Raw genomic sequence first — 26,656 nt, forward strand, 5'->3', positions numbered from 1 at the left:
TGTATTATTATTATTATTATTATTATTATTATTATTATTATTATTATAATAACTGTGAAAATTCTACATCAGCATTTTTCATATGTAATATATTGTTGCTGAGCATTCTGTGGGCGTTCTGTTCAGCATGAAGAAAGGCACAATCATATTATTCTAGCCCTTTTATTAAAACTGTATCGTCCTCTTACTAAAATAATAACTTTGATATATTTCCTGGGCTGATTATTTCATTACAAACACACCGGTCAATTACCTCACATTTCATCATTTCTCATAACTATTCAATATGTTACTTTGTTCGATAATAATTTAACATAATTTTAACCCACATTATCGCCTCTCCCCTTACTAAAACAAAACATGTGACATAATGTATGGGCTGATTATTTCATAAAAAAGCACAACTATCAATTAACTCACATTTCATCATTTTTCATAATTCTTGGATATGGTACTAATTTCGACCATAATTTTTCATCATTTAAACTTACCATATCACACACCTTACTAAAATAATAGCTTTAATATATTGTCTGGGCTAATTTTTCATTACAACACACCTATCAATTAACTCGCATTTCATCATTTGTCATAATTCTTGGATATATTACTTATTTCGACAATCATTTTTTATAATTTTAACCGACATCATCGCCCACCTTGCTAAAATAATAACTTTGATATATTGGCTAGTCTGATTATTTAATTGCAAACACACTAATGTATTTAATCAAATATTAACATTTTTCATAATTCTTGTATATGTTACTAATTTCGACAATCATTTTCATAATTTAAACCGTCCTTATCGCCCTGTCTTACTAACATAATGACTTTAGTATATTGTCTGGACTGATTATTTTATTATAAACACATCAATCAATAAACTCACAGTTTATCATTTTTCATAATTCTTGTGTATGATACTCATTTCGACCATATTTTTTTGTAATTAAAACACATCTTATCGCCCTCTCTTACTAAAATAATAACTTTGATATATTTCCTGGGCTGATTATTTCATTACAAACACACCAATCAATTAACTCACATTTCATAATTTTTCATAATTCTTGGATATGTTACTAATTTTGATAATCATTTTTCATAAGTTTAACACACCTTACAGCTTCCCCCTTACTAAAATAATAACTTTGATATATTACTTGGGCTAATTATTTCATTACAAACACACCAATCAATTAACTCACATTTCATCATTTTTCATAATTTTTGGATATGTTACTTATTTTGACAACAATTTTTTATAATTAAAAAGCATATTATGCGCCCCCCTCCTACTAATGTAAGAACTTTGATATATTGTCTGGGATTATTCTTTCATTACAAACACACCAATCAAGTAACTCACATTTTATCAGTTTTCATAATTCTTGGATATGTTACTAATTTCGACAAAAATTTTCATAACTTTAACCCACTATGTCGCTCCCCCTTACTTAAATAATAATTTTTATATATTGCCTGGCTGATTATTTCATTACAAACACATCAATCAATTCCGGGTATTCTCATAGTATATATGTTCCACCTATCTTATCCTATCCCGGGTGATGCCACATATTCTGCTAGTATATATTTTTCACCTATCTCATTTGATCCCGGGCGACACTAGATATTCTGCTACTATATGTTTTCCACCTATCCCTGGGCGACGCTTTCTGCTAGTAGATATTTGCACTTATCTCATTCAAACCTGGGACTGACTTCATGTCCACCACCCCACTATTAAAAATATACATGAAATAAAGTAATGTTTAAATCGTAAACTGTTTCAGCTATTTCTGGGACTGAATTATTATTATTATTATTTCTACTAGTTACATATGTGTCTTTTGTGTTAGTTTTATTTTTGTCATGGTGTCGACTTTTTTTTAAAAGATAACGCTAATCCATTATACGTAAACCCTAAGTCCAACCACCCACCATCAATTATAAAACAGATTTCTAACTTGATCGTAAGTAGACTCAGCAATAACTCAAGCGATGAAAATGTATTTAACAGGTAAACCAATATCTATGAAACAGCCCTAAAAAATAGTAGATACAAAAATATTGATATCAAATATAAGCAACAAAACCCTAATAACTATAATAAAATTAAAAATAGAAGAAAAAGAAATATAATCTGGTATACGGCACCATACAATCAAATCTTAAAAACAAAACTTGGCAAGAAATTTCTAGATCTTATCGAAAAGCATTTTCCCACAACCAATCCCTTACACAAAATTTTCAGTAAGAATAATTTAAAGTTATCCTACAGCTGCTGCGAAAATTTAGAGATCATAATTATGTTACATGATAAAGGGCTGGCCTCTTTTCATGTAAGTAAAAAAATAGGGAATTAGTTAAATGTAAATATGAAATAGGATAGTCAAGGATTCGAACTTGCGAAGCTAGATTTGAAATTGAAAATTCCAATCATAAGTTAAAATAAATACAGAATGTTATTGAAATAAGGAATGTGGAATTGAAATTAGCTTACATATCTGTTTATTGGGAAAGGACTGTAATGATGAAATTTGTTCTGTTATAAAAATGAAAATTAAAATAAGGAATTTAATCATCAATTGAAATTGTAAACATATTTTGTAAAGAGGTTAATTGAGAAATAGGTTACTGAACTCAGGGTCATGTCAAGTTTGGCAACATGACGCATGTCATCCAACGTGCTTTATGAGAACATGCTTAATCATGCGAGGATGTGACGAGTTCTCAATATAGGTAGAGTTTTTAGATGAAGTCGGAGAGAAGAGGAGAGGAGAAGAGTCAGGGAGAAAGAGCCGAGAGAGAGAGAGAGAGAGAGGTCAGAGACGGCTGCTGACGTCAAACCTTGGAAGTGAAAGGTTAGAGAAGAAAAAGCCATGTAAAGAAACTTTGAATTCCTCAAGCGTAATCATGGACAGGTCATTGAAATAAAGGACGTCATCATCTTTTTGTATCTGCGTCTTCGTGTTGTCATTCAGCAGAAAAGGTATTGTCCATTTATATTATAAGAAATTTGTGAAAATCATCATCTCAAAAATAGGTAAGAAATATATGTGTCATTGGTTATAGAAACACTCCCATTCACAGAACTGTCAAACGTATAAATGCCAAATGCACAAACTCTCGGTCTATCTATCTATATATCAAATCTCCTCTCATTGAATTACATGCGGGTCTCTCTCTCTTTAAATGAACATCCGAAGACTATATGAACACACGAACAAAACATATCCACAATTTTAGTACCTTCTAATAATAACACTCAGTATATAACAATTAAAGCACATAATAGCAAAATATTAAATAAAGCAATGAAAACAACAACAAAATAAACAATAAAAAAGTGGACACCATGACAAAAATAAAACTAACACAAAATGTAACTAGTAGAAATATTAATAATAATAACTAGCAGAGCAGAATCTTTCATATGTAATATATTGCTACTGGGCATTCCATGGGCGTTCAGCATGAATGAAAAAAAAAAATCATATTATTCTAGACAACAAATATTATATAGGTATGACTTTCTTAGATTTCAAAACCTGATATTATGACCACAAAAGTACATTCAATAATAAAAACACCGTATGAAAACAATCTAGCAAACAAATACTGGGAACTCAAGGAAAGCGGACATTCGCCGGTAGTCGAATGGAAAATAGTAAAACAAGCAAACACATGTAGAGACCTAGACGATCCATGTAGATTATGCCTTCATGAAAAATTTGCTATCCTATATTTAAAGAACCCCAACATCTATCTATTAAACTGTAGGAGAGAAATAGCAATAACTATGTTCACAGGATAAAATTTACTTTAGGATAGAGATACAAAATAATTTTAAACAATTTAAAACGATAGAAAATAAACAAATAAAAAAAAAATAAACATGCATATACATAAACTATCATACACACACACACACACACACACACACACACACACACACACACACACACACACACACACACACACATATATATATATAAACTAGCATATTAAATGAAAAAGATATATATATATATATAACTAGCATATTAAATAAAAAAGAAATTTATAAAAAATCTAACCTAGATTTGAAATACGTCAGGACACTAGATATCTACGCTAAATAGCACACATAAAGGAACGGGTCAACCGGAGGTCAACTGGGCCTTTGTCCTGTAAGTGCCTGCTCATTGACTGATTAGGAAGGATACGGTGAAAACTAGAAAGCTGATTGGCTAACTAAAAACAATAGAATGTGCTTATATAAAAACGTGAGACAACCACAAAATTCTCGCATAAACCTGATGAATCCTAGCGTGGATGAAATGCGGAATATTCTGTGTAGCTTAATCGTCATATATATTTTATAACTCTCTTTCTATCTATATTTATCTATCTATCTATCTATCTATCTATATATATATATATATATATATATATATATATACACCTATATCAATCTGTTTATATCTGTCCATTCCTTATACTCGTATCTCTCTATGCTTGTATCTATCTATTATTATATACATAAATATATACATTATATACATAAATATATACATTATATACATAAATATATACATTATATACATAAATATATACATTATATACATAAATATATACATTATATACATAAATATATACATTATATACATAAATATATACATTATATACATAAATATATACATTATATACATAAATATATACATTATATACATAAATATATACATTATATACATAAATATATACATTATATACATAAATATATACATTATATGCATAAATATATACATTATATGCATAAATATATACAATGTATGCATCAGTATGTTCCTATCTATTTATTTGTCCAGGCAGTCTCTCATATTTCGTACAAGTTAAACACGCAACGATAAATGATCTGGAGAGCAACACCAAACATCAGGTCGACCTTAAAATGTGCGCAAAACTCTGTCTTGATGACATTACTTGCGCATCGTTCGAACATAACGAAAAGAATCAGACCTGTTCCATCTCAAAAAGAACTGCAAACAAATTCACTGTTGAGTTTCACGGAAATCACGATTACTACCAAGCCATAATTCGTAAGTAAGAAAGTTTCTTTTATTATATCAATGAAAAGTATTTCAAAATTAATTCTTTCATGTGAGTAACAGATAATATAACTTTTTTTTAAAATGCAGAATCCATACGAAAATTAGAATTTCCTCATAAACAATACCTTAATTTCTCTCTTGAATTCCTTATGACGGCCTCTCTCAATCCGTTTTGCCATACAGCCATATTTGGTGTGAATAAATTTCAGTCTGTGCTTAATCAGCCAATGTCGGATAGTCTTTGTTTTATTGGCATGCAACGACACACATGCAATATGGTCAATAATTCTGACCAACTTTGCCTTTCTTTGCACTGATTTATAAAGTCTGGAAATTATTTTGACATACGGGTTATTGTTCGGTGAGTTTGATGCTCATTCAGGACCTACTGATGAGACAATCACTAACGTGTCACACTGCATATAATTGAACAATGATTAAACAAAACCTGTTGATCAAGCCAGGCATAAACTGAAATATATTTGCATGGAATATGGATTGCATAAAAGCTTGAAAGGGTTCAGTTTCTTTTGATTCAACCTATATCGTAATCGTTTTTCTTTTATTTTGAATTAAATTTTCTAAACGTTATCTTCAACAGCTGATCAGAAACTGATTGGTCTGAAGGGTGTTGCTGTTCTGGGAATTGATGAGTTGGAACAATTCAAAAAGGTTTCTGTCGACGATTGCGAGGCGAAATGTCGGAAAAATCTTAAATGTAAATCAATTGCTTACAAAACTCGCACAAAACTTTGTAAATTGAATGACGTCACCTACTTGGATCAGAAATTAGAAGCAAGCAAATGGGGCTGGGACACCTATTTTCTTCATCAAGGTAAAAAATTATTTTATTTATTTATCTATTATGCAATATCCAAATGTTGGTCATAGCAGAGAAGATTTTCTTCATCTGTTGAAAGCAGTTTCTGATTTCATGAATAATTACATAGTAAAATACGCTTTAGCTTGTGTATGGCACTCTTTGTGTAGCATGACTCAAGCTAACACGTAATGTTTAAAAGGAGGTACTAAAAAACTAATGAAACACAGAAAATTGGCGTGGAAAGGCCACAGGAGAGAGACAACCAAGCAAAAAAAAAAAAAAAACTGAGCAAAATTCATCCCAAAGCAGCAAAACAAAAGCTGGCCTGCCATGACACTATATACACAAATGTAGGCAAATTTAAGCATATTTTTTACCAATTGTCATAAACTTTTAACCATAGAATAGTATTATAATCTTCAAAATGCCTGCAAATTTTTATGTAGTTTTGTCTCATAAAACCAAACATATGAGCATTTCAATATTCAATTTGGCTACAAGTGTAATGCTTCAAGCAAACTACTACCTACTGATATATATATATATATATATATATATATATATATATATATATATATATATATATATATATATATATATATAGCACATACAGAGAAAAATATTAAAAGTAAAATATTTTTCTCTCTATGTGCTACTTAGGAAAATTATTGCAAACCAATATTAGTATTTGGCTAGAAACTTTTCTCTGAGGAGATGTGCTTACATTAAAAACTCATGGGTTAAGGACATTAATTTAAACATTGTATTCTTTGATTCAAGCAATAAATTTTAAATTTTATTTTAAAATTGATCCTTTTAAATGAAATTTGAAAATATAAAAGAGAATATATATATATATATATATATATATATATATATATATATATATATATATATATATATATGTTACATGAACGGGCTGTCCCCTTCTCATGTAAGTAAGAAGACATACTAGATAAGTGAAAATGATATTAGGATAAGGCTAGAATCGAACACTGTAGGCAAGTGTTAAAGATAATAAATAATGGAATATTAGAAATTCAGTCCATTGTTAATTTTATTAGAAATAGTTAAATATTGTTTATGTTGGAAAGAGCCGATTGTCCATTCTTTCAGAAATCTTGATATTAAATATGTCAATTAAATGAATGCACAATGCGAGTTAAAATATATTGTTTAAAAATAGGTTAGAATGAGAATTGAGGATTCTTTGTTTGCCAAAAGTGTGTTTGGACAATCATTTGTAAATCCATGTGATATAGTCACGTTTGTAAACACGCTTCTGACGTCATGAACAAAGGAGATTTCTCAATATAGGAATCTGAGGATTTGAAGTTAGGAGAGTTGATGAGGATCAGATATTCAGAGCAGATCCCTCACGGTGATAGTCAGTTGGAGAGGAGGGCCCCTTAGAAGCGATGGAGGAAAATAGACCATTTCAATCAAAGTTTGAATTCCTGACGTCACTGATTGATCGATTAGATAAAGAACCAAATATGTTTGTAACTGTTTGTCTCGTCACTCCTTACAACAAAAAGGTAAATCATCTATAAGAAAAAGGTAAATCATCTACAAGAAAAAGGTATCATCATCTATAACGAACTTTGTGTAAACCCTTCCAAGTATTATGTGTCCTCCTCACCATCATAAGTAAAGTATCTTCTCCCTTCTATATGTGTTAAGAACTGTTGCATCATATATCTTCCATTCCGTATATAATATGAAGTCCCCAAGAATCATCCCAGTCAGATATAAATGTCTCCCTCATTATCATCGTCATCTGTTCTGAGTTAATATGTTAATATGTCTCCAATATGAGCCCCCTGCTACACAACATATATATATAGTAGAAATGGTAATTAATAAAAACTGAAGAAAGTGCTCAATACTGTTGTAGAGCAAATATGCGTTTTATTTTTTATTACCATATCTTTCTGTTAAGTTACATTATTGTTTCAGCTACTCGACCGTTTTTTTGGCTGTCTGTAACTTCCTCAGATTTTTACAGAAATGTTCGTTATGATGGGATGAGAGAGTGAATGATGTCAGGGGAGGGGTGCGAGAAGAGCGGAAAAAAGAGGAAGGGAACAAGGGGGAAAGTGGGAGGGGGTGCTTGGTATGTCGGTAATGTTTTAGTTTGGGAGTTTAAGGACCTTGTGGGGGAGGGTCTGGGAAGTTCATTTCTGGTGTGACCTACCCCCACATATTCCCCTTCCCCCTCCATGTATCCCTATACATGGAGGGGGAAGGGGAATATGTGGGGGTAGGAGGAGGGGGTTACTTTAAAATTTGAGTCTTAATGTTAAAGTTTTTGGCGTCTCGTTGGCGAGATAATTTCTTGATAAGTATGATTCGGTTTATTTATTTGGGTTTTATTTGTTGTTAATTGTTTGGAGAGGGTTTGCTAGCGGCCGCGCGCGCGAGCACACACATGCGCACGTACACACATATATACTTAAAGAAACGTTCACATGTACACATACATCTCCGCCCTGGCATGCAAATGTATGCACATACGTGCGCATGCATGCATAGACACCCGCGCACCTCCCGCGCCACTCCCGCTGACGTCAAATTTTCCTAAAGGTGCTAAATTGGGTACGTGTGCATAAGCATGGATGCGCTCATACACAGATACATACACACATCGACACCCATACCCCCAAGGAGGTGTATACATGGGCCTATATGCGCATATTGATTCAGATGCACATGCACCCCCACGCATACATTGCAAGCGCATGCACACATACAGATACTAATACTCGTGAACACATACATCAACATATATACACAGCTGCACGCTCTCACACACGTATGTGGGCAGCAGGCAGCGGGCACATATACTCTCACATCCACACATGTATACATAGGTACGTGCACATATACACACGGACGCACACGTGGATGTACACATGCGTGCATACACACCCAGATATACAGACAGTTATTGGTATAGATATATTCGTCTACATAGATGTAAATCTAAGTTCATTTGTGGGTATATAGGCGCAATACTTTCGTTCGATATAGACATGATTATACATAAATATGAGCATAAATTCATTCCCAGGGTCATATACATAATATTTTCATTTTCATTTGTGGGTTTTTTTATGGTTAGATGTGGGTGCACATGGGAGCGCCGGTGTACACCTGCGCATACATATACATACCCACAGATGCACGTCCCCACATGCATGCATGTACACAGATATACATGCATACACGCATACACATATGCACACACATATGCTCTCGTTATATACATCTGCAAAGATACACACCCACACTCCCTCAAGCACCGATATGTGCGCACGCATATACATATAGATATATAGCGTGACATGCCGTAAATATGGGCAGAGGTTTCATCCATATATACTTACATACGCATTAATAAACGCCTACGTACCCGGGATAGTGGTCCTAGGTAGCCATGTTTATAGATTTTGGAGAGGGGTTTGAGGTGGTTTATATGGGGATTGAGTGCTGTAGTTATTGTTCTAAGTTGGGGTATTTGGTTTTTTAGGGTATTATTGATCAGTTTAGGCGGAAGGCTATATTGGGGTGTCATACTCTAAGGTATGCGTCTATGGACATAAGGCATTGGTCAGTTGTACATTTCCATGCATACTTACCTGTGCAGGTGTAAATCCACATAGTTATATGCAAACAATTTCCGTGTTAAGTCGTGGAGGTTGCATGTAGGGTGTGTTGGGGTTGGGCAAGAGGTTGGCTAGGGGGAGGGGAATTGATGCCGATTATTGGGTGGTTATGTGGGATGAGGTTATGTGGTGTTTAGAGTTGATGGTGATTGGAGGTATGTTTTATTTTGTTGGATTTAGGGGGATTCTTAGGGGGAGGGCGTAAGGTGGTGTGGGGTGTGGGGGAATTGGTTAAGAGGGTTTGGTTGAGTGTATGTCATGGTAGTTGTGATGGGTGGTTGTATTGGATGTATAATTTTGGGGATTTAAGGTGGTGTTGTCTAAGGGATGTTTTAGAGAGGTGTATAGTTGCTAAGGAGGTGGGATTTATAATATATATATATATATATATATATATATATTTTTTTTTTCCTTGTACACATTTTTTTTTATTTTTCCATGGATTTCTGCCTTTGAATTATTATGGACCATCTTCTTCCAATTACGGGATTTCCTTAGATTTTACTTGTGCAAATGGAAATTCAATTAATTTTCTTGAAGTTATATATTTGGATTTTACCGTCACTGGATTATTTATCTTCCACCAGACTATCCATTCACGTGTAATCACCTTTTTCTTCACCATATTCCCTCTGCTTCACTTTTTGTTTTCAAGTAAGATCTTTGACTTACTTGTTGTTTCATAAAATACTTTTGCATGCAAAATCCGATCCCGCATTTTGCTAATTCCTACCCTCTGATGAGAAGAAAAGTATTTCTTCGAAACTCCGTGGATTAAGGACTATCCACTTATCTAGTGTTTCCTTTTCAGATTAAATATGTTTTTAACTCATTTCAAAGTGTTTTTAACATGTTTTATTAACTGTTTGCTCGTATTATAAGCTCTATCTCCTATTTGGTTTTATCGAGCTTTTACATCTGGCTGAGATAACTTTATAAATATTTATTCTTAATATACTTTAGTTTAACCACTTTGAATAATTTTGGTAAATTTAATTGTAATTTTATTTTATTATAAGCTCCCGTTTGGTTGAGCTTTTTATTCTCTCCAGATATGTTTGAAAAGGAACACATTCCTCTATCTGCCAAAAATATACCCAATAAGAATATATCCACAAATTTGTTCTCGCTTTGAACACTTTCCTAAAAAATATAAGGTGGAAGGCTTATCTCCATGACTTAAGCATTAAAAATAAACTTAAAGTGCCTATTTCCTCTGAAGACCAACTTCACCCAGAAATCTTAACAAATGAACTCCCTATCAACTCTCATAGAGAACAAAAGAAATTCGAAAGAATTGCTGCCAAATTTTATGGATTAAAAACTACTGCCCACCCCAAATACAACCCTTACCTCGAGGAGTTTGAGAATTCCATGTTAAATTTAGTCCAAAAAATTAAATTTAAGAAACAAAAACACCATTATAATCCGGTTACTCAAAAAATAAATAATTTTGCCGAAAAAGTTAAAAAGAATAAACATATATTCGTCCGTGCTGATAAGACAAAAAAAATATTATAAACTTGACTATACTACATATAAAAAACTTTTGTATAAAGAACTTAATAAATCTTATAAAATAGTCCCTCCTAAGACTTTAGATTCCATTAATTCTGAAGCTAAACTTTTACTGACTTCTATGAATATTCATAACTTCACTGAAATAATTTCTCTGGGTACTCCTAGATTCACCCTCAAAGATCATAAACCTAATTTCTATGTCAACCCCTCCATCAGATTGATCTGCCCATCTAACTCTGACTTAGGAGCTGTAAGCAAAAATATCTTAGATAGAATCATCCCTTCTATTAAAGAAAAAGTAAATTTCCCTCTTTGGCTGAATTCAGATTCCGTAATTTGTCTCCCTTAAAGATAAACACCTCCTTAACTTCATAACATTTGACATCCAAAATTACTATCAATCAATTTCTCCGATCCTTTTAAATAAGGCTCTGATCTTTGCTAAGAGAAATTCTGACTTAACTAATTTAGAAATAAAATTAATTCTCCTAGCGAGAAAGTCCCTTATACAATTTAACAATAAGCTTTGGACTAGAAAGGATACCCCTTATAATTTTGACATCTTGATGGGTGCTTCTGTCTCTGCAGATTTTTCTTACAGAAAGAACTTAAATACCACTTTAAACATATCCAAGGGGGTCTTTATAGAGACGATGCCATTTTTACTACAACAGCCAGGCCAAGAGAGTACAACAAAACAATTAAAAAATTACATAACTTCTTCAATAACTTTGGCCTTTCTATAATTATCAAACCAAACAAAAAAACTTCAAATTTTCTAGATGTTACACTTAATCTTAACACCGAAACTCATAGCCCCTATCATAAACCTAATCTTAAGCTTTTATACATCCATAAATCTTCTAACCACCCCAACTCAATTATAAAATCTATAGTACCATCCGTTTCTAGAAGAATTTCTGCTTTTTCTGCTGATAAAAAAACTTTTAATCAAAATGCTACTTTCTTCAATAATGCCTTATGGAACTCAGGACACAAGGAAAAGATTAAATGCAACAATTATGCTCCTCCTGCAGGCCGCCTTAAATCTGTAATCACACAATATGACTCGTAAGAAACCAGTTCAAATAACAAGATCTGCTGCTATCAATAACAATGAACCAGTCTACATTTATAATCCAAACCAAAATACTAATCGCAATACCTCTAACCCACCCAGTCGCATCAGGAGAAAGAAAAATATTTGGTTTAATCCTCCATTTAGCCTAAATGTCAAAACTAATATACCTAAGGAATTCTTCAACATTGTACAAAACTCTTTCAAATACCCACACAGATATAGTTCTATTTTCAATAAAAATTCAATCAGGATTTCTTATTCAACAATGCCTAATTTAGCACAAAGAATCTTAACATCTAATAACAAAAAAATTAAATCAGCCCAAAAAATTCCTTTCCCAATTAAACCCAAAACTAACTGTAATTGTAATAATAAACATCTTTGCCCACTCAATAATGATTGCATCCATAAAGATGTTATATATTCTTGCACTATTACTGAGCTCCCATGCAATCATCCCATAACAGATACTAATATTTCGTCTTCAAGTTATTCTTCTTCCCATCCTCCATCTGATATAGTTACTAATCCAATACACCACTCGAGCAGCCCCTCCATCTACAAACTAGTAATAATAATAATGATAATATTAATGAAAATAATAATATTTCTCCTAACAGCCATCCTAACACTAACAACACTCATTATCCCATTCAAAATAGTCATTGTCCCACCATTTGTTGAACACTATGAACAAAATTCAAACCATTTAACTAATACAAATCAGCAAATTTATATTAATACCAGACCTCGAGCTTTTAATAAAATACATACATATATCGGCGCTACTTCAACATTAATTAAGAAAAGAATATTAAACCACATTTCTTCTTTTAACAACCATAATTCTAATAATAACCAAGGAACTTCTCTAACCACTTTAATTAAAAAACTTAACTCTAACAATACCCCCTTCTCAATCAAATGGACTATCATGAAAATAGTTAAGTCTTATACTCCAGGCTCTAAGTCATGTCGCCTCTGCACAACCGAAGCTATAATTATAATTACTTCCCCTCAAAGTAACAATATAATAAATTCTAAAAATGAACTGATCTCTTTCTGTAAACATAAGTCCAAATTTAATTATGGCAATTTTGAAATTACATAGTTATTACTTTTACCTTTTATATAGATATAAAAAAATTTTCTTTAACTTTATCGTTTTTCTACATACTTAATACTTTATAATTTAATAATCCTTTATTTTAATTCTTTATCTCTTCTTTGCATGGCCGGTTTTTTATCTGCATTTTCTGCTTTATTCTTTAAACTTTCCTATCTATCTAATATATCAATCTACCCACACTTTCATATCTTGTATGTATATTTACTTATATTTTACTATATGCTTGTACTTACTTTTTTTCTTGTTTTTTTTCCTGAATTTGCAGATACCGGCCATCCCCCTCCTTAAATAATTTTTATTTTTTATTTTATATTTTATTTTTTATTTTTATTTATTTATTTATTGTTTATTTATTATTTATTTTCTATTTATTTATTTATTGATTGATTTATTTATTTTCCATTTAGTGTCTTCTAACAACTCTTGCTGACTTTTTTAAGTGATGACCTGTACATTTCAGTTGACCTATATTATTTTGCCCTATATATTTTTTCGCGCCTTTAACATTTCCTGTCTGGGTCATTTTGACATTTGTTTCTCTATTTTATATTTAACTCTATCACCATTTTTTTCTCCTCTTTTTCTTTCCTGATCTTTCTTATTTATATTTATATCTCGGCAGTAGAGTGAAAAGCATATCTTATTTTTCTTTTATTAATATTATTGGAATTTTTTCCTTTTTTCCTTGTACACATTTTTTTAATTTTTCCATGGATTTCTGCCTTTGGATTATTATGGACCATCTTCTTCCAATTACGGGATTTCCTTGGATTTTACTTGTGCAAATGGAAATTCAATTGACTTTCTTGAAGTTATATATTTGGATTTTACCGTCACTGGATTATTTATCTTCCACCAGACTATCCATTCATGTGTAATCACCTTTTTCTTCACCATATTCCCTCTGCTTCACTTTTTTGTTTTCAAGTAAGATCTTTGACTTACTTGTTGTTTCATCAAATATTTTTGCATGCAAAATCCGATCCTGCATTTTGCTAATTTCTACCCTCTGATGAGAAGGAAAGTATTTCTTCGAAACTCTGTGGATTAAGGACTATCCACTTATCTAGTATTTCCTTTTCAGATTAAATATGTTTTTAACTAATTTCAAAGCGTTTTTAACATGTTTTATTAACTGTTTGCTCGTATGTATATATATATATATATATATATATATATATATATATATATATATATATATATATATATAAGGAGCTTTGTGTGTGTGTGTGTGTGTGTGTGTGTGTGTGTGTGTTTATCCCATGCCATAATTGTCATCAAATATACGTTGGTGAAACTCAATATATATAAATAAATAATAAAAACAGCAAAACACATTACAATTATACATCTAACATTTGAATTATAACAGCTATATTAATTCCAAAACGAACAGAAATTACATCATATCTAACGACTATATGATGTTAAAAAATCTCACTCACTTCATGCCACAACGCTATATACAATTTGAAAGCTAACAGCTTTTTTTCGTTCTGAAATAAAACAAAGACATTCTTTTTAATGCAACAAATATATTTTTAAATATTGTATTTGGTATTTTATTTTCTCTAAATAAATCTTCTCAAGGAAGTCTTGAAATAAATATGAAACGTTGGTGAACATATAATTTGCTTTGTTTCTTTTTCATCTCTCAAATGATTTCACTTATGTTTTTACTTTATCATTGCATTGTTTTTTTTTTTCAGACAAGAAAGAAGTGAATTGTGGCAGTCCTCCCACTGAAGGTTACAAGTCAGTGGCATATAGCACTACGATTTACAAATCGGTGGCATTGTACCGATGCAGCCTGGGAGAGACTTTCTCATCCGTTTGCGGTATTGACGGGAAATGGTCCAAGCCAAATGGCACCTGTAAACGTCAGTATAGATTTTATTTCGGTATTTCAAAGTACAGTGGTACCTCGGCTCACCAAGGTTATTCGGTTTTGAACTGCATTTGTGAGTCCAACTGTGTTGATAGTGGAAACAAATTCCCCATTGAAATTAATGCACATCAAATTAACACGTGCACTTGCTTTCGAAACAGATTATTTACCTCTTTACCAGGAAGTTAGACGCAAGGTCAGGTGTAGTTTTGAGAAGCCAACACACTATAATAAGCCAATTTTGACCTATGAAAATGCTGTGTACATTTCCAGACAAGGTTACCTCAGGCGATCAACAGTAAAAAAATCACTTCTTGAAGAGAAAGTAGAGTTTGTGAAGGTGGATCTCTTGAGACTGAATCGAACCATATGTCAACCCGACTATAACACAACCAAGATCGAACAATTCATTCTACCTACTATTTCTTACACTTCGTTAACATAGTTACTCATTTAGCTACAACAATTGCTTGGCGAAATCAATGCAATGAAGACGATTCCCAAGTTTATCGCCAACACTGCAATAGAGAACAATGTTCATTGTATGCAAATATGAGCATAACTGATGCAATAGTTCTTGGATTTGTGCATTTATATATTTCCAGCAAAAGCCTGTATGTTCGTACACCGTGTTCGCAGGTGAAAATGAAATGTGTTAGAAAATGTGTTTGTGAGTCGATATCTTTATGGTTTAAGGTGTTAGTGAAGTGAGGTATCACTGCATTTTTTAGCCATTCTTTTATATGTTTTTTATACATCTTGCGTAGTACTCAAGGTATTCTGTCTTTACAAACTATTTTATTGTCTGAAACCTTTTTATGTTGCATTGAATCATTACATTTTATGTTTACAATAATGTTATGTTGTGACGAATGACATATTAGCAAAGGGTGTTAACGTCAAGTTTACCTATATTTTATTTTATTATTTAAAAAAATTTATATAACATTTTATTATACTTTTTTATTTTGATTTTAATCAATTGATTCTAGTCATGTTTATCTTTCCTGTGAACTTCTTTAAAATTCGTATTTTAAATGCCTGTACAAAAAATGTCTGGAAACTTATTGAAGGCACCTCGAACCTTGTGTAAGTTCTTGTGGGATGAGTTAAGATGCTTCGTTTGCTGGTAATATGAGTGATGTTGAATTTATGAAAGAATGGTCTATGCAATTCCTTTTCATAGAATTGTCTTTCTCGTGATTTATTTTCCAAAATTTAGCTAAAATTGCGATGCCTGCTTCTTTGTAGGAAGCAATAATTTACCTTTTTTCTCAGTGTTGAAATCCACGACTGTGTCGACAGGGAACCCCTTTTTATTTTCTTCGTTTCTTCCACAAACTGTCTTCTCGTTATTTGTTCAAAAGCTGCCCTTCTTTTCCTCTGTTGGAATTTTATTCTTGTTTAGTCTTTCTTTCTCTCTTTTTCCACTTTTTCTTTCTTACTATTTCTATCTATTTCTATTGTGATGATGATGACTGTTGTATCATGTGACTGAATTGTACTCGCTGATTGGTTTGGGAAGTTCCCGCTTGTTTTTTTGAAGATTTACGATATTTTGTCAGTTGGGGATTTGCTATCCACTGGTGCAGGACGTGTGAACTTTGTCTCCATCAAACAAGACGTAAAATTGGAAATAGTCTTAACTGGACTTTAAAACAGTTGGAAATCAAGAAAGTTTGAAGATAAGTTAACCGAGCGAAGGTCACAATTTATCCGGATGTCTGACTCGACTATAAACAAGTCAGAGAAGAATGACATGTCAGAAAAGACATAAAAATCAGTAACATTCGTGCATTGGAGGATAAAAGACAGAATATTTCTCCTAGGAATGAAGAATGGCCTAACACGAGGTCGAAATGCTGCATGGCTAAGTTTAGCCAGATTACAAATGGAAAGTCGACTTCAGTGTGCACGACAAAAAAAGTAAAATCCTCTGAGCAAGGTGGTGGAAACTTAGCTGCCGAAGAGATGAAACTACAGGAATTATCAAAATAACTTTGATTGAATATTCATGGTTTTATTTCTGTCATCTAAAACCATGGGTCTATTTACCCTAAGGCAAAAAAAAGAAAAAAAAGAAAAAGAGATATTGACGATGGTTAAGGGGACGTAATTTCTGTTGACTTATTTCCGTCCACACATAAAAAGATAAAATGTCGTCCATTGTAAAAAGTTCTTCATTAAGTGCCTTCTATCTATCTCTCTCTCTCTTTCCTTCTTCTACTCTGCACTCTCTCCAATGATTTTTTTTATAGTTACTTAAGGTCCATTAGACCTTGCTAAGGGGCAAATTTAGCAATTGCAGGCGTGAGTAAACATTTTACATCTCCCCCCCCTTTTTTTCTCAATAAATTATTTTGTTGTTTCTTACTTTTTCTTGTTTTTGTTGTTGCATTTTTTGTACCTTGGTAACTATGACCTGCGGGATAACTGTTGTTGCAGATAGCAACAAATGTTCTGCTAAATTTTGTTATGAATTTCTGCTAGTTGTCATTTGAACTGATGGAATTCTAACCTGAACGGTTTAAATCCAGTCTCGAATAAAACATCTGGGTAAAATCATTCCCCAACGACCGACGCTTGAGAATTTCATCAATAGAATCGTTCTCTGTTTGAATAAAATTTTGAGGAACCATTCTGTTCAGGCATTCTGTATGGAATGTGTATTTGTGTTCACTCTGTAACTGCTGTCCCCTCTCTTTCTAGGCTTTCTTTTTTCTTTTTGTGTCACCATCTTGTCTTTTTGCTCAGTTTGAATTTGGTGGGCTTTTACATCGCCATCTTGTCCTTCTGGTTAGAAACTGTGTTTGGTAGGTCTTTTGAGCACCAAAATTGAATTACGGCATTGTTGGTTATACCCCTCCCTATATTTGTCTGCCTTTTCCTACTGTTGTTCTTAGCTCTGATTGGTTGTAGGTTTAGGGTGGGTGGCGACTAATAAGTAAAATGGCTGCTATTTCAGTAGATTCCTTGTTGAAAAAGTTAAAGTTGACTAGATATAAAATTTTAGTCATATTCGAGTATCTAGAATCTTCAGTTGTGGTTGAAGAATTTAAATATTCTTTGTATCAAGTCAAGTGGATAATTATTTAACGTCTGTAGGCCTATTGGAAGATCAGATCATAGATATTTATTTAGCTGAAGATGCTGATGAAAGCGTCATTGAATCTTTCAATAAATATTGTTTATTTAAGATGGAGGTACAGGAAAAATTATCTGAATTTACAGCCTGTCAAGGTTGCAGATAATGACCCTTGTATAAGATTGTCAGGGAAGATTAAAAGAGGTTGATTTATCTTCTAGGATAGAATGCCCTAAATTTAATGATAGAGACTTGGAGGCAGATAAATTGGCATATTTGAATTTTCATAGAGAATTTCTGAATAGTGTTGCTAATCTTGATAATGATGCGTTAAGATTAGTAGTATTAAAAAATCATCTTACAGGTTGATTAGACATTTGTCTGTGTCTGAAAAAAATTATGGGGTGGCATTAGAACTCCTTTCCAAGGAATTTTTGGACGAGAATAGCATAGAAGACTATATTTTCCACCATGTTGGGTGTAGACAGACTGACTAGTAATGCAGCTGTCAGAAAATTTCTAAATGCAGTTAAAACGCAGGTTTACGAGTTAAGGAATTCTTTTGGAATGAATTTTCTGGAATGTAAATCCCCAGGAAATTGTTTACTTAGTTGCATAGTTTTTAGTAAGCTACCAGATTGATTTAAATCTGAACTTGTGCACAAGATTGGTAGTAATTTTCTCTCATGTGAACAAATTCTAGAAAATTGTGTAGACATCGCTCGTACTATTGAGTTCTGTAAGAATCAACATCATAAGGCAGTGGATTTTAGTAAGAAGAAGTTCACTCCTAATTTAAATATTACTCAGAAGCTAAGAAATCCTCTACTTTGGAGAATTTTTGCCCCAAATCTTCTAAGCTTAATTACGGTTGTAATTTTTGAAAGTCTGATCACCAGAAAGGACGTGCATGTGTATATATCCTACTTATGCTGCTCACATAAAGAGATGTTGAGAGTTAAAACTTTGTATTAAATGTGCTAGTGCACTTCATGAAGATAAGGGTAGTTGTGGATAGCTTGAAAAACCTTTGTGGAAAGAGAAAACAACTATAACAAAAATAAATAATTTAGAATTTAAAGTGGGGGGATCAGTTTAACATAAAATGATCCCCCGTTTTTGAGTCGTTCTATATTAGTTAACCTTCAGGTTTAGTCTTGAAATATACATATTAGTTAACTGCCCTAATAAGTTAGAATCAACATCAAAGGTAGAATCTCATTTCTTTAAGTGGGTGATAATTTAGCCAAGGATGTTAATTTACAAAAATGTGTTATTTAAAATTATGGAATTCTCTTTGTAAAAATATTTTAACAATACGCCTTTCCCACTGAGCTTTTTTAAATTACGAAAAAAAAAAAAAAAAAAAAAAATCATCATTATGCCTTATTTATTATTGTTGTTGTTGTCGTCATTGTCAAGAACAGAGTTGCCAGGTAGGTCATAATTAAGTAATTTAAAAAGTAGTTCCAATGTCAAGACTTGTAGATTTTTTAAATTTTGTCTTTTTTTTTTTTTCTGATTCATGGATTTGTACGAGAAAAACAGCCCCGGAATCAACATCTAACATTTGTCATATCAGGAAAAAAAGAGTAAAGTCCCTTGCCCATTCCCACCCCTCACTGAAGGAATCTCACACCTAAATGTTAAATTTGTTTTCATACTTACTAAACGTTTATATGGAACCTCTCACAGTTGAATATAAAACCGTTCTGGAGAAATTGTTTTAGTGTTGGTACTTTTGCTCTGTCCAATTATGTCAATCGGTCACTGAGTATATCTCCTCTGAAATAATTAATGTTTGTGCTTTTTGTTTGGAATCCTTTAAACCTAGTACTTTGAAATTAATGGAATCGATTTATTTTCAATTTATCGAAATTTAAATTTATAACTGTTAAACTATTTCTCAAATAGCTATTTAAAGTTGTATTTAAAAAGAATTGTTTAAAAATAATCTTATGCTTTTTCTTGAGTAAGTCCCAAAAGTTTAATTAAAAATAAATAATTATAGATTTTCTAACTATCTTGGATTAATAGACACATTTGTCTTAATAATGACGCATAGATTGTTCTTAGAAACAAAATCTACTTTTCAAGTTATGACTAAAGTTAAATTTATCAATATTTTAAAGATATTTAAAGTTGATACCCCCTGAGTAAATGTGGTATTGTGGCGACTGAAATAATTCTTCTCTAAGAATATGATAGACAAATAGAGTAGACAAATAGGAACTTATGTACAAATTGTATCAATAAGAATGGCATGGGAAAATTGGAACTAGTAAAAATTGTAAAATTGGTTTAATGGAAAAAAATAGCAGGAGTGAAAGATATAGATAAAAATTTCATAAGTTTATGAAAATCTTGGATGTAATGCATAAAGGGAAAATATAAGGAACTTTGGCAAATTAAAAATAAATCAATATTTCAAAGTAGATGTGGAGTCTCAACTAATAAACAATTACCTTTCAATCATGCCGCCATCTTTGAAATCTGTCAATTATACTAGCATATTTATCAATTTTAAATGTTTTCTTCAGTTTTCATGTGTAATACGAAATAGATGCTAACTCCAAAGGGTTAATTATGTTATAATCTTAAAAAAAAAAATTTATATCGCCTATAAACACTTCTTTTCTGTCCCAGTCATGAATCAATGATTACATTAAAGTGTAGTACTTGTTCTGATACTATACTTCTTCTAAATTCTTCTAAACTTTGGGTATATTTTTGCTATGGGAGATAAATTCTCTGCTTTTTACTTTTCAAGGTGATTTAATCTGGTTTTACGATTTTGCCAGTCAGATAGAAAAAAGTTAACTACCCAAAAAGTTATGATGGCTTGAAAATGGAGGATCATTTTATGTTTAATTTATATGCGAAACTAATTAATTATAAATATTTCTTTTCTGGATGTTCACACGTAATCATTTAAAAAAGGTAGAATCACATCTTTAGGAGGAATAGCTGAGGGTCCTTGTCTACTTTAGAATATAGATATAATTTAATTTTAATTTGACAAACTTCTTAATGTTATCTTGGATAACACACAGGTGAAAATATCAGTTTCAAATAAATTAATAAGAAAACTCTTCGATATAATTACATATTAGGCAAAAATGGATAAATACACCAAAAATCTTATCTCCCCAGTTTTATATATCAGTGGCAAATCGGAAAAATACTATAAAATAATTAAAATTCTATGCAATAATTTTTCTAATTTTTAAACAAAAATAAATTACTTATATCAAATGCAGTAGAACTTAATTATCTATCGATCTGTATACTTTTAACATGCTGCAACTTTTAAGTTTTTTATATTTCAAAATGTTAATGTTTTAAGTGATCTTTACATACAGGAAAAAATGGCCATTTGTAGCTTTGTGAAATTTGTAAATAAAATTACTTACTCTATCACTCAGACCGAAGAATTATGTTTCTCTTTGCTAGCATTGATTAAATTTAAATGCTGTCTTTTACACTGTTATAAATAATGTATATGTTCATATGTGTCTTTGATACAATGTCATTTTACTCCATTTGAAAATGTTCAATACATTAGTACATACATTCAGTTCTACAGACTTGCAGTTCTGCATCTTTCGTGTGTATATAAAAAAATTAGAACAATTGAATTTTGTGGACAAGTTATATTTCTGCTACCTTTCTACCACATTTACCTTTGTTCAGAAATTCTATTCTTGTGCACTATCACAAACATTCATGTGCATAGCTGCGTTTCAATGCAATATTTGTTTTTTATCTTGTTTTAATGTTTTTCATATCTTCTAAAAAATAAACTGCAACAGTTAAACCTTATTCATGTGAAAGCCCAACTTACTTCTTCGTTCTCTCATAATTTTTGTGTTTGTCGATCTATTCGATCTGTGATAGTAATTAATGAAAAGTATTTTGAACACATTTTTCAGTTACATTAAAAATGTTTGTGTGTTTCTTCTATTTGTTTTATTTTCTTAACGGTGAGGGTGCATCAGTCTATAATTTTTTAAATCATACTGGAGAACATTAAAAAAAGAATAACGTGTGTAAATGTTATCTCCTCTCCATATATAATATTTTGATTGCAGAAATTCCCCTCTGGACGAAAATACCGTAGGTTTGTAGCAACAGATGCCACATACAAAGTTATTATGTCTAAACTATTAGCCACTGTCATATGTAACTTTAGAACCACATTTTAGACACATTTAGTCGTTATAATAAAATCCTACATTTCCTCCTAGGAGCAACACCATTACAATTGCAGTATCTTTAGAGAAAGTAGTTCCTATTGCCCTCCTAAATAATAAATCCTCCTACCACCCACGAGAGAAAATGTACACATTCTACAGATATTGTGCTTGCACCACTCATAATTGGATCATAAACTCATAGACATAACATAATTTTTCCATTTTCCGATTCAAAAATAATAAATTCTCCCTTCTCAAATTCCACCCATTCTCATTGACTGAGAGCTGATATTCGATTATTCCAGAATCTACCTCTTAATACATAAACGAATGTTCCAGAACTTTTCAAATATGGTGACATTCTCTACAAGAGGCCATCGTTTAAAAAAATATACCAAATACAAACATAATAACTGCTCATAAACAGAAAATTAAATACTAATAAACTTACACTAACCTATGCACACATTAACAACATACCACTTACTACCCCCCCCACCCCCCATCCAACAAAACAAACCCTGAAAAAAAAATATGTATGGGTATCATTTTTTATTTTTCGATTTTGGAGCAGCTTAGCAAACCTTACACAATGCTATTTTTTTGTTTTCTTTTACACTGCCAACCCCACATTTTTTTTGTTGGTTTATAGTATTTGCAGATGGGTATCCTGACAATGATTATCAAGGTTAAATTTTGGGGCAAATATTTTGACAACTCCTCTTCACAAAATGGGGTGTCTATTCTGATAGCCGTTCTTAACATGAAGAGGTTGGGGGAGTCCATTCTGAAAGCCGTTCTTAACATGAGGAGGTTGGGTGTGTCTATTCCAAAAGCTATTCTTAACATAAGGAGGTTGGGGGTTGGGCAAAAACAACAACCATACTTTAACTGGCAACACCAGTTAATGGGTCCTGCTAGTATTTAAATAGTTTAAGTGAATAATCTTGTAAAAAACCCAATTTATCTTCTTTCACAGAAGAAATTCTGGTTATATGTTCTTAAAACGCTATCCTGTTAGAAATGGGTGATCACCATATGTCAAATTTATATGCGAGACTGATCTCTCACTCTGAATTCTGAAATAATTGTTTTACCAAAGTTTTTCAAGATATTCAAATGTAATCTTTTAAAAAAGTAGATCTATCTGTTATTTTTGGGGGGTGGAAGCACCTGAGAGTTCTCATCTACAAATTTACCAACATTTCCTTAAATTATTTAATATTAAAATAGTACTAAATATTCTTTGATGTTTTCTTGTATAATGTTAAAAATATCTAAACTGTAGAATGTACTGTAATGAAATTGTTTGGCTAAATGTTAAAAATCAAACCGTTCCCTATTAAATTAAAACCAAAAAATATGCTTGGAAGAGGGTGGTGGTGGTAAAGCATATTTTTCAGTTTCATAGGTAACGCTTTTGCCAAGAAAACACTACAAAACTAATACAGAAAAAAAAACTGTTAAAACTTTAACATAGTTAATTTTTCTTCGATTTTCAATTTGGCTTTTTTTTTTTTTTTTTTTTTTTTTACCTAAAAAAATGTGGTTTCGCATTTTAATTTGGCCTTTTCTAGCCTTTTCCCGAAAATTTTGGCTTCAAACATTTATTATAGTCTGGCAACCCTGGTCAAGAATAACCAACAGAAAGAAAGGGGTAACAAATAGCCAACAAATAACTTTTACGAAAAGTAATAAAATGCTTTTGTGGTTTAAAGTATTTTAAAACGTTTTTATTTCAATTTAAATGTTCGGTCAAATATATTACGTTAGATTAAAATCAAAAAGATAACTGACAGTCGTTTGCCAACCATCCAAGAAAATTGATAATTTTTTTGTACTTTTCTCCTTTTAATTAGGTAGAAAAGTAAATTTTAAGACATTTTTTTTTCACCCCAAAATACGAAAAACTCATCAAGAAAACTTCCGCTTGGTCATCTTTAAAATGTAACTGTAACGCGATCAAATTTTAAAATACGAAAACAAAAAAAGTGGGCAGGTAAAAAAGTGAGTTTATTATCTTTAGTAACAGTTATTGATTTTTGTTCACCTCTTTTTCTTTTGGTAATGCTTTACAATTGCTCTAATTTTTTGTTTATTCTTTTCATTATTAGGATTCATTTTTATGCTTATGCAAAATTCAAATCTCAACATTGGAATATAATAACACTATGACAATAGTCTTTTGTTGTATTTTTTTAATTACCAAAATATATAAAAAAAACTTTGTTTCTTTATTTTTTCTGTAGTTAAGGAAACAGCTAGATTAATTCCTGCCTGAAAGGCGGATAGTTTTGGACAGTATATATACTATCAAAATAAATAAGATAAAAACCATATCTTTTTTAGAACCTACTACATGCAAAGAATTAAAAAAGTGTGCCGAATTTGTACCCGATGGAGAGTATTGGATTTACCCGGTCGGATTACACGGGAAGAAAATGAAAGTCTACTGCAGCGGAATGCAAACGTGTAACCCCAAAGAATACATCTCACTCCTGGAAGAAAACTTTACATCTTACCCCTCAAAGAAAGCCTTCTTTTTCTGTTTCACACGGACGTCTTTGGACTGGAAGCAACCTGGAAAAACGCTGTTCACAAAGATCCGAATAAACCCAAAGGTTGGTAGAAATTGACAGAATCTTGAGTTTGATTTCCAATTTGCCAATATGTTACAAATGACACACATAACTTGTACTATTTCTGCATGTCCCCAGAATTCTAACCTAATGATAATCGCTACAATAATTTCTTAATAAAAATCATATTTTTATAGATGACATTAAGAACTTATAATTCAAAATTGAAACTGAAATACATACAAACAGATTTGATATGTTTTAAGTTTCCTTTGAAATTTTTTTTTTGAAAAACTTTTTATTTTTAAATCACAAGGCCATCACACAAGTACATCCACAAAATGTGCTCCGATAAACTTACTGCACTTGTACTCATCAACATAAATATCCAGACACCGCGACTATCAGCAAAATCGCACCCCTTCTCTGCAGGGGTCGCTAGATGCTGTTATGTGTTCTACTATAATTGTTTTTTACTCAACTGCTTATCTTTGGAATTCCCTCTCTGTTCTCTGTTTTCCCAACCTTACCAACATGCATAAATTGAAATGTAATGTTAACAAACATCTGGCTGTATAACTCCTCAGTCGTCTATATATATCTAGCCCCTAACACAAGTGTCATAATCAAATGAAAAAATGAAAAAATTTAGTCGTTTTTCTCATTTTTTTTGAGTAGTTTTTTTAGTACTCCTATAATTTGTAAAATATATATGGCTCATTCCATGTCAAATCGACAGGGAGTAAAACCATGTCCAACACGGATTTCTTTTCAAATTTGCTATGCTCTTAGATCTCCATGAAAGGGATTGCACTTGTTAAACATCTCAAAGTCAATGTGTTAATGAGATATGACCTTGACCTTTTACAAAAATGTGAATTTTTATGAAGAAGTGACCAACTTTATAAGACGATATCTCTGTTGTTTATGGGCCTAAAAAGTTCATTCATATATCATTTTAAAGTACTTGGATAGATCTATAATTTTATCTGGGAATTTTTTTTTCAAGATCAAATTAAAAAAGTTGACCTTGACCATGATCTTAACTTTTAACCTGAATTATCTCAGAAACCGTTCGTTCAATTTCTTTTAAATTTTGACAGAAGATTTGTCTATCTTATGACAGTATATATTCCAAATTTCATGATGGGCCTTTCACTAGAACTATCGTTACAAGCGTTTTAAAGAAGTGGGCAAATTCAAAATGGCGGAACGTAGTACCTGCGACTTCATATAAAACATTTTGATATTTCCCAATATGGTCAAGTTTGATATCTTTGTAAAGCTATTTTGATGCTGATTAATATTTACATAAAGATCATGGTCAAAAAGTAAAAAAAAAAAAAATTGTTAATGAAACTGAATTTTCTTCATTTGTTTTTTGGTACTTGTGCACTTTTTGAACTATGCTGAAATAATAACGTTATTTCGGAAGCCATTCTTAACATATGGAGAGTAGGGTGTTTTGTAACTAATGTGCACTTTCACCTAACAATTTTATAATAAAAAGAACATATCATAAAACTTTAAATTAAGCTGAAAATACAATTTGAAAAATAGTGTGGTTCAAAAAGTGCATAAGCACCA

At 31.7% G+C, this 26,656-nt stretch overlaps 1 protein-coding gene across 2 annotated transcripts in view; it reads left to right on the forward strand.

The window, feature by feature from the left end:
- LOC145279883 (uncharacterized) overlaps positions 1-26,656 on the forward strand; it is a 95,873-nt gene that overhangs the window by 25,535 nt on the left and 43,682 nt on the right. Inside the window, exons 3-6 of one of the 2 annotated variants that reach the window (XM_080131343.1) lie at positions 4,857-5,087; positions 5,701-5,934; positions 15,031-15,201; positions 24,840-25,111. In XM_080131343.1, the coding sequence (XP_079987469.1) occupies positions 4,857-5,087; positions 5,701-5,934; positions 15,031-15,201; positions 24,840-25,111 (908 nt within the window). The remainder of the gene's footprint in view (positions 1-4,856; positions 5,088-5,700; positions 5,935-15,030; positions 15,202-24,839; positions 25,112-26,656) is intronic. The other variant, XM_080131344.1, reaches the window with a different exon arrangement.

The sequence above is a fragment of the Euprymna scolopes genome, chromosome 7 (assembly GCF_053919585.1).
Source record: "Euprymna scolopes isolate OS-2025 chromosome 7, ASM5391958v1, whole genome shotgun sequence".
In the NCBI taxonomy this organism is placed as follows: domain Eukaryota; kingdom Metazoa; phylum Mollusca; class Cephalopoda; order Sepiida; family Sepiolidae; genus Euprymna; species Euprymna scolopes.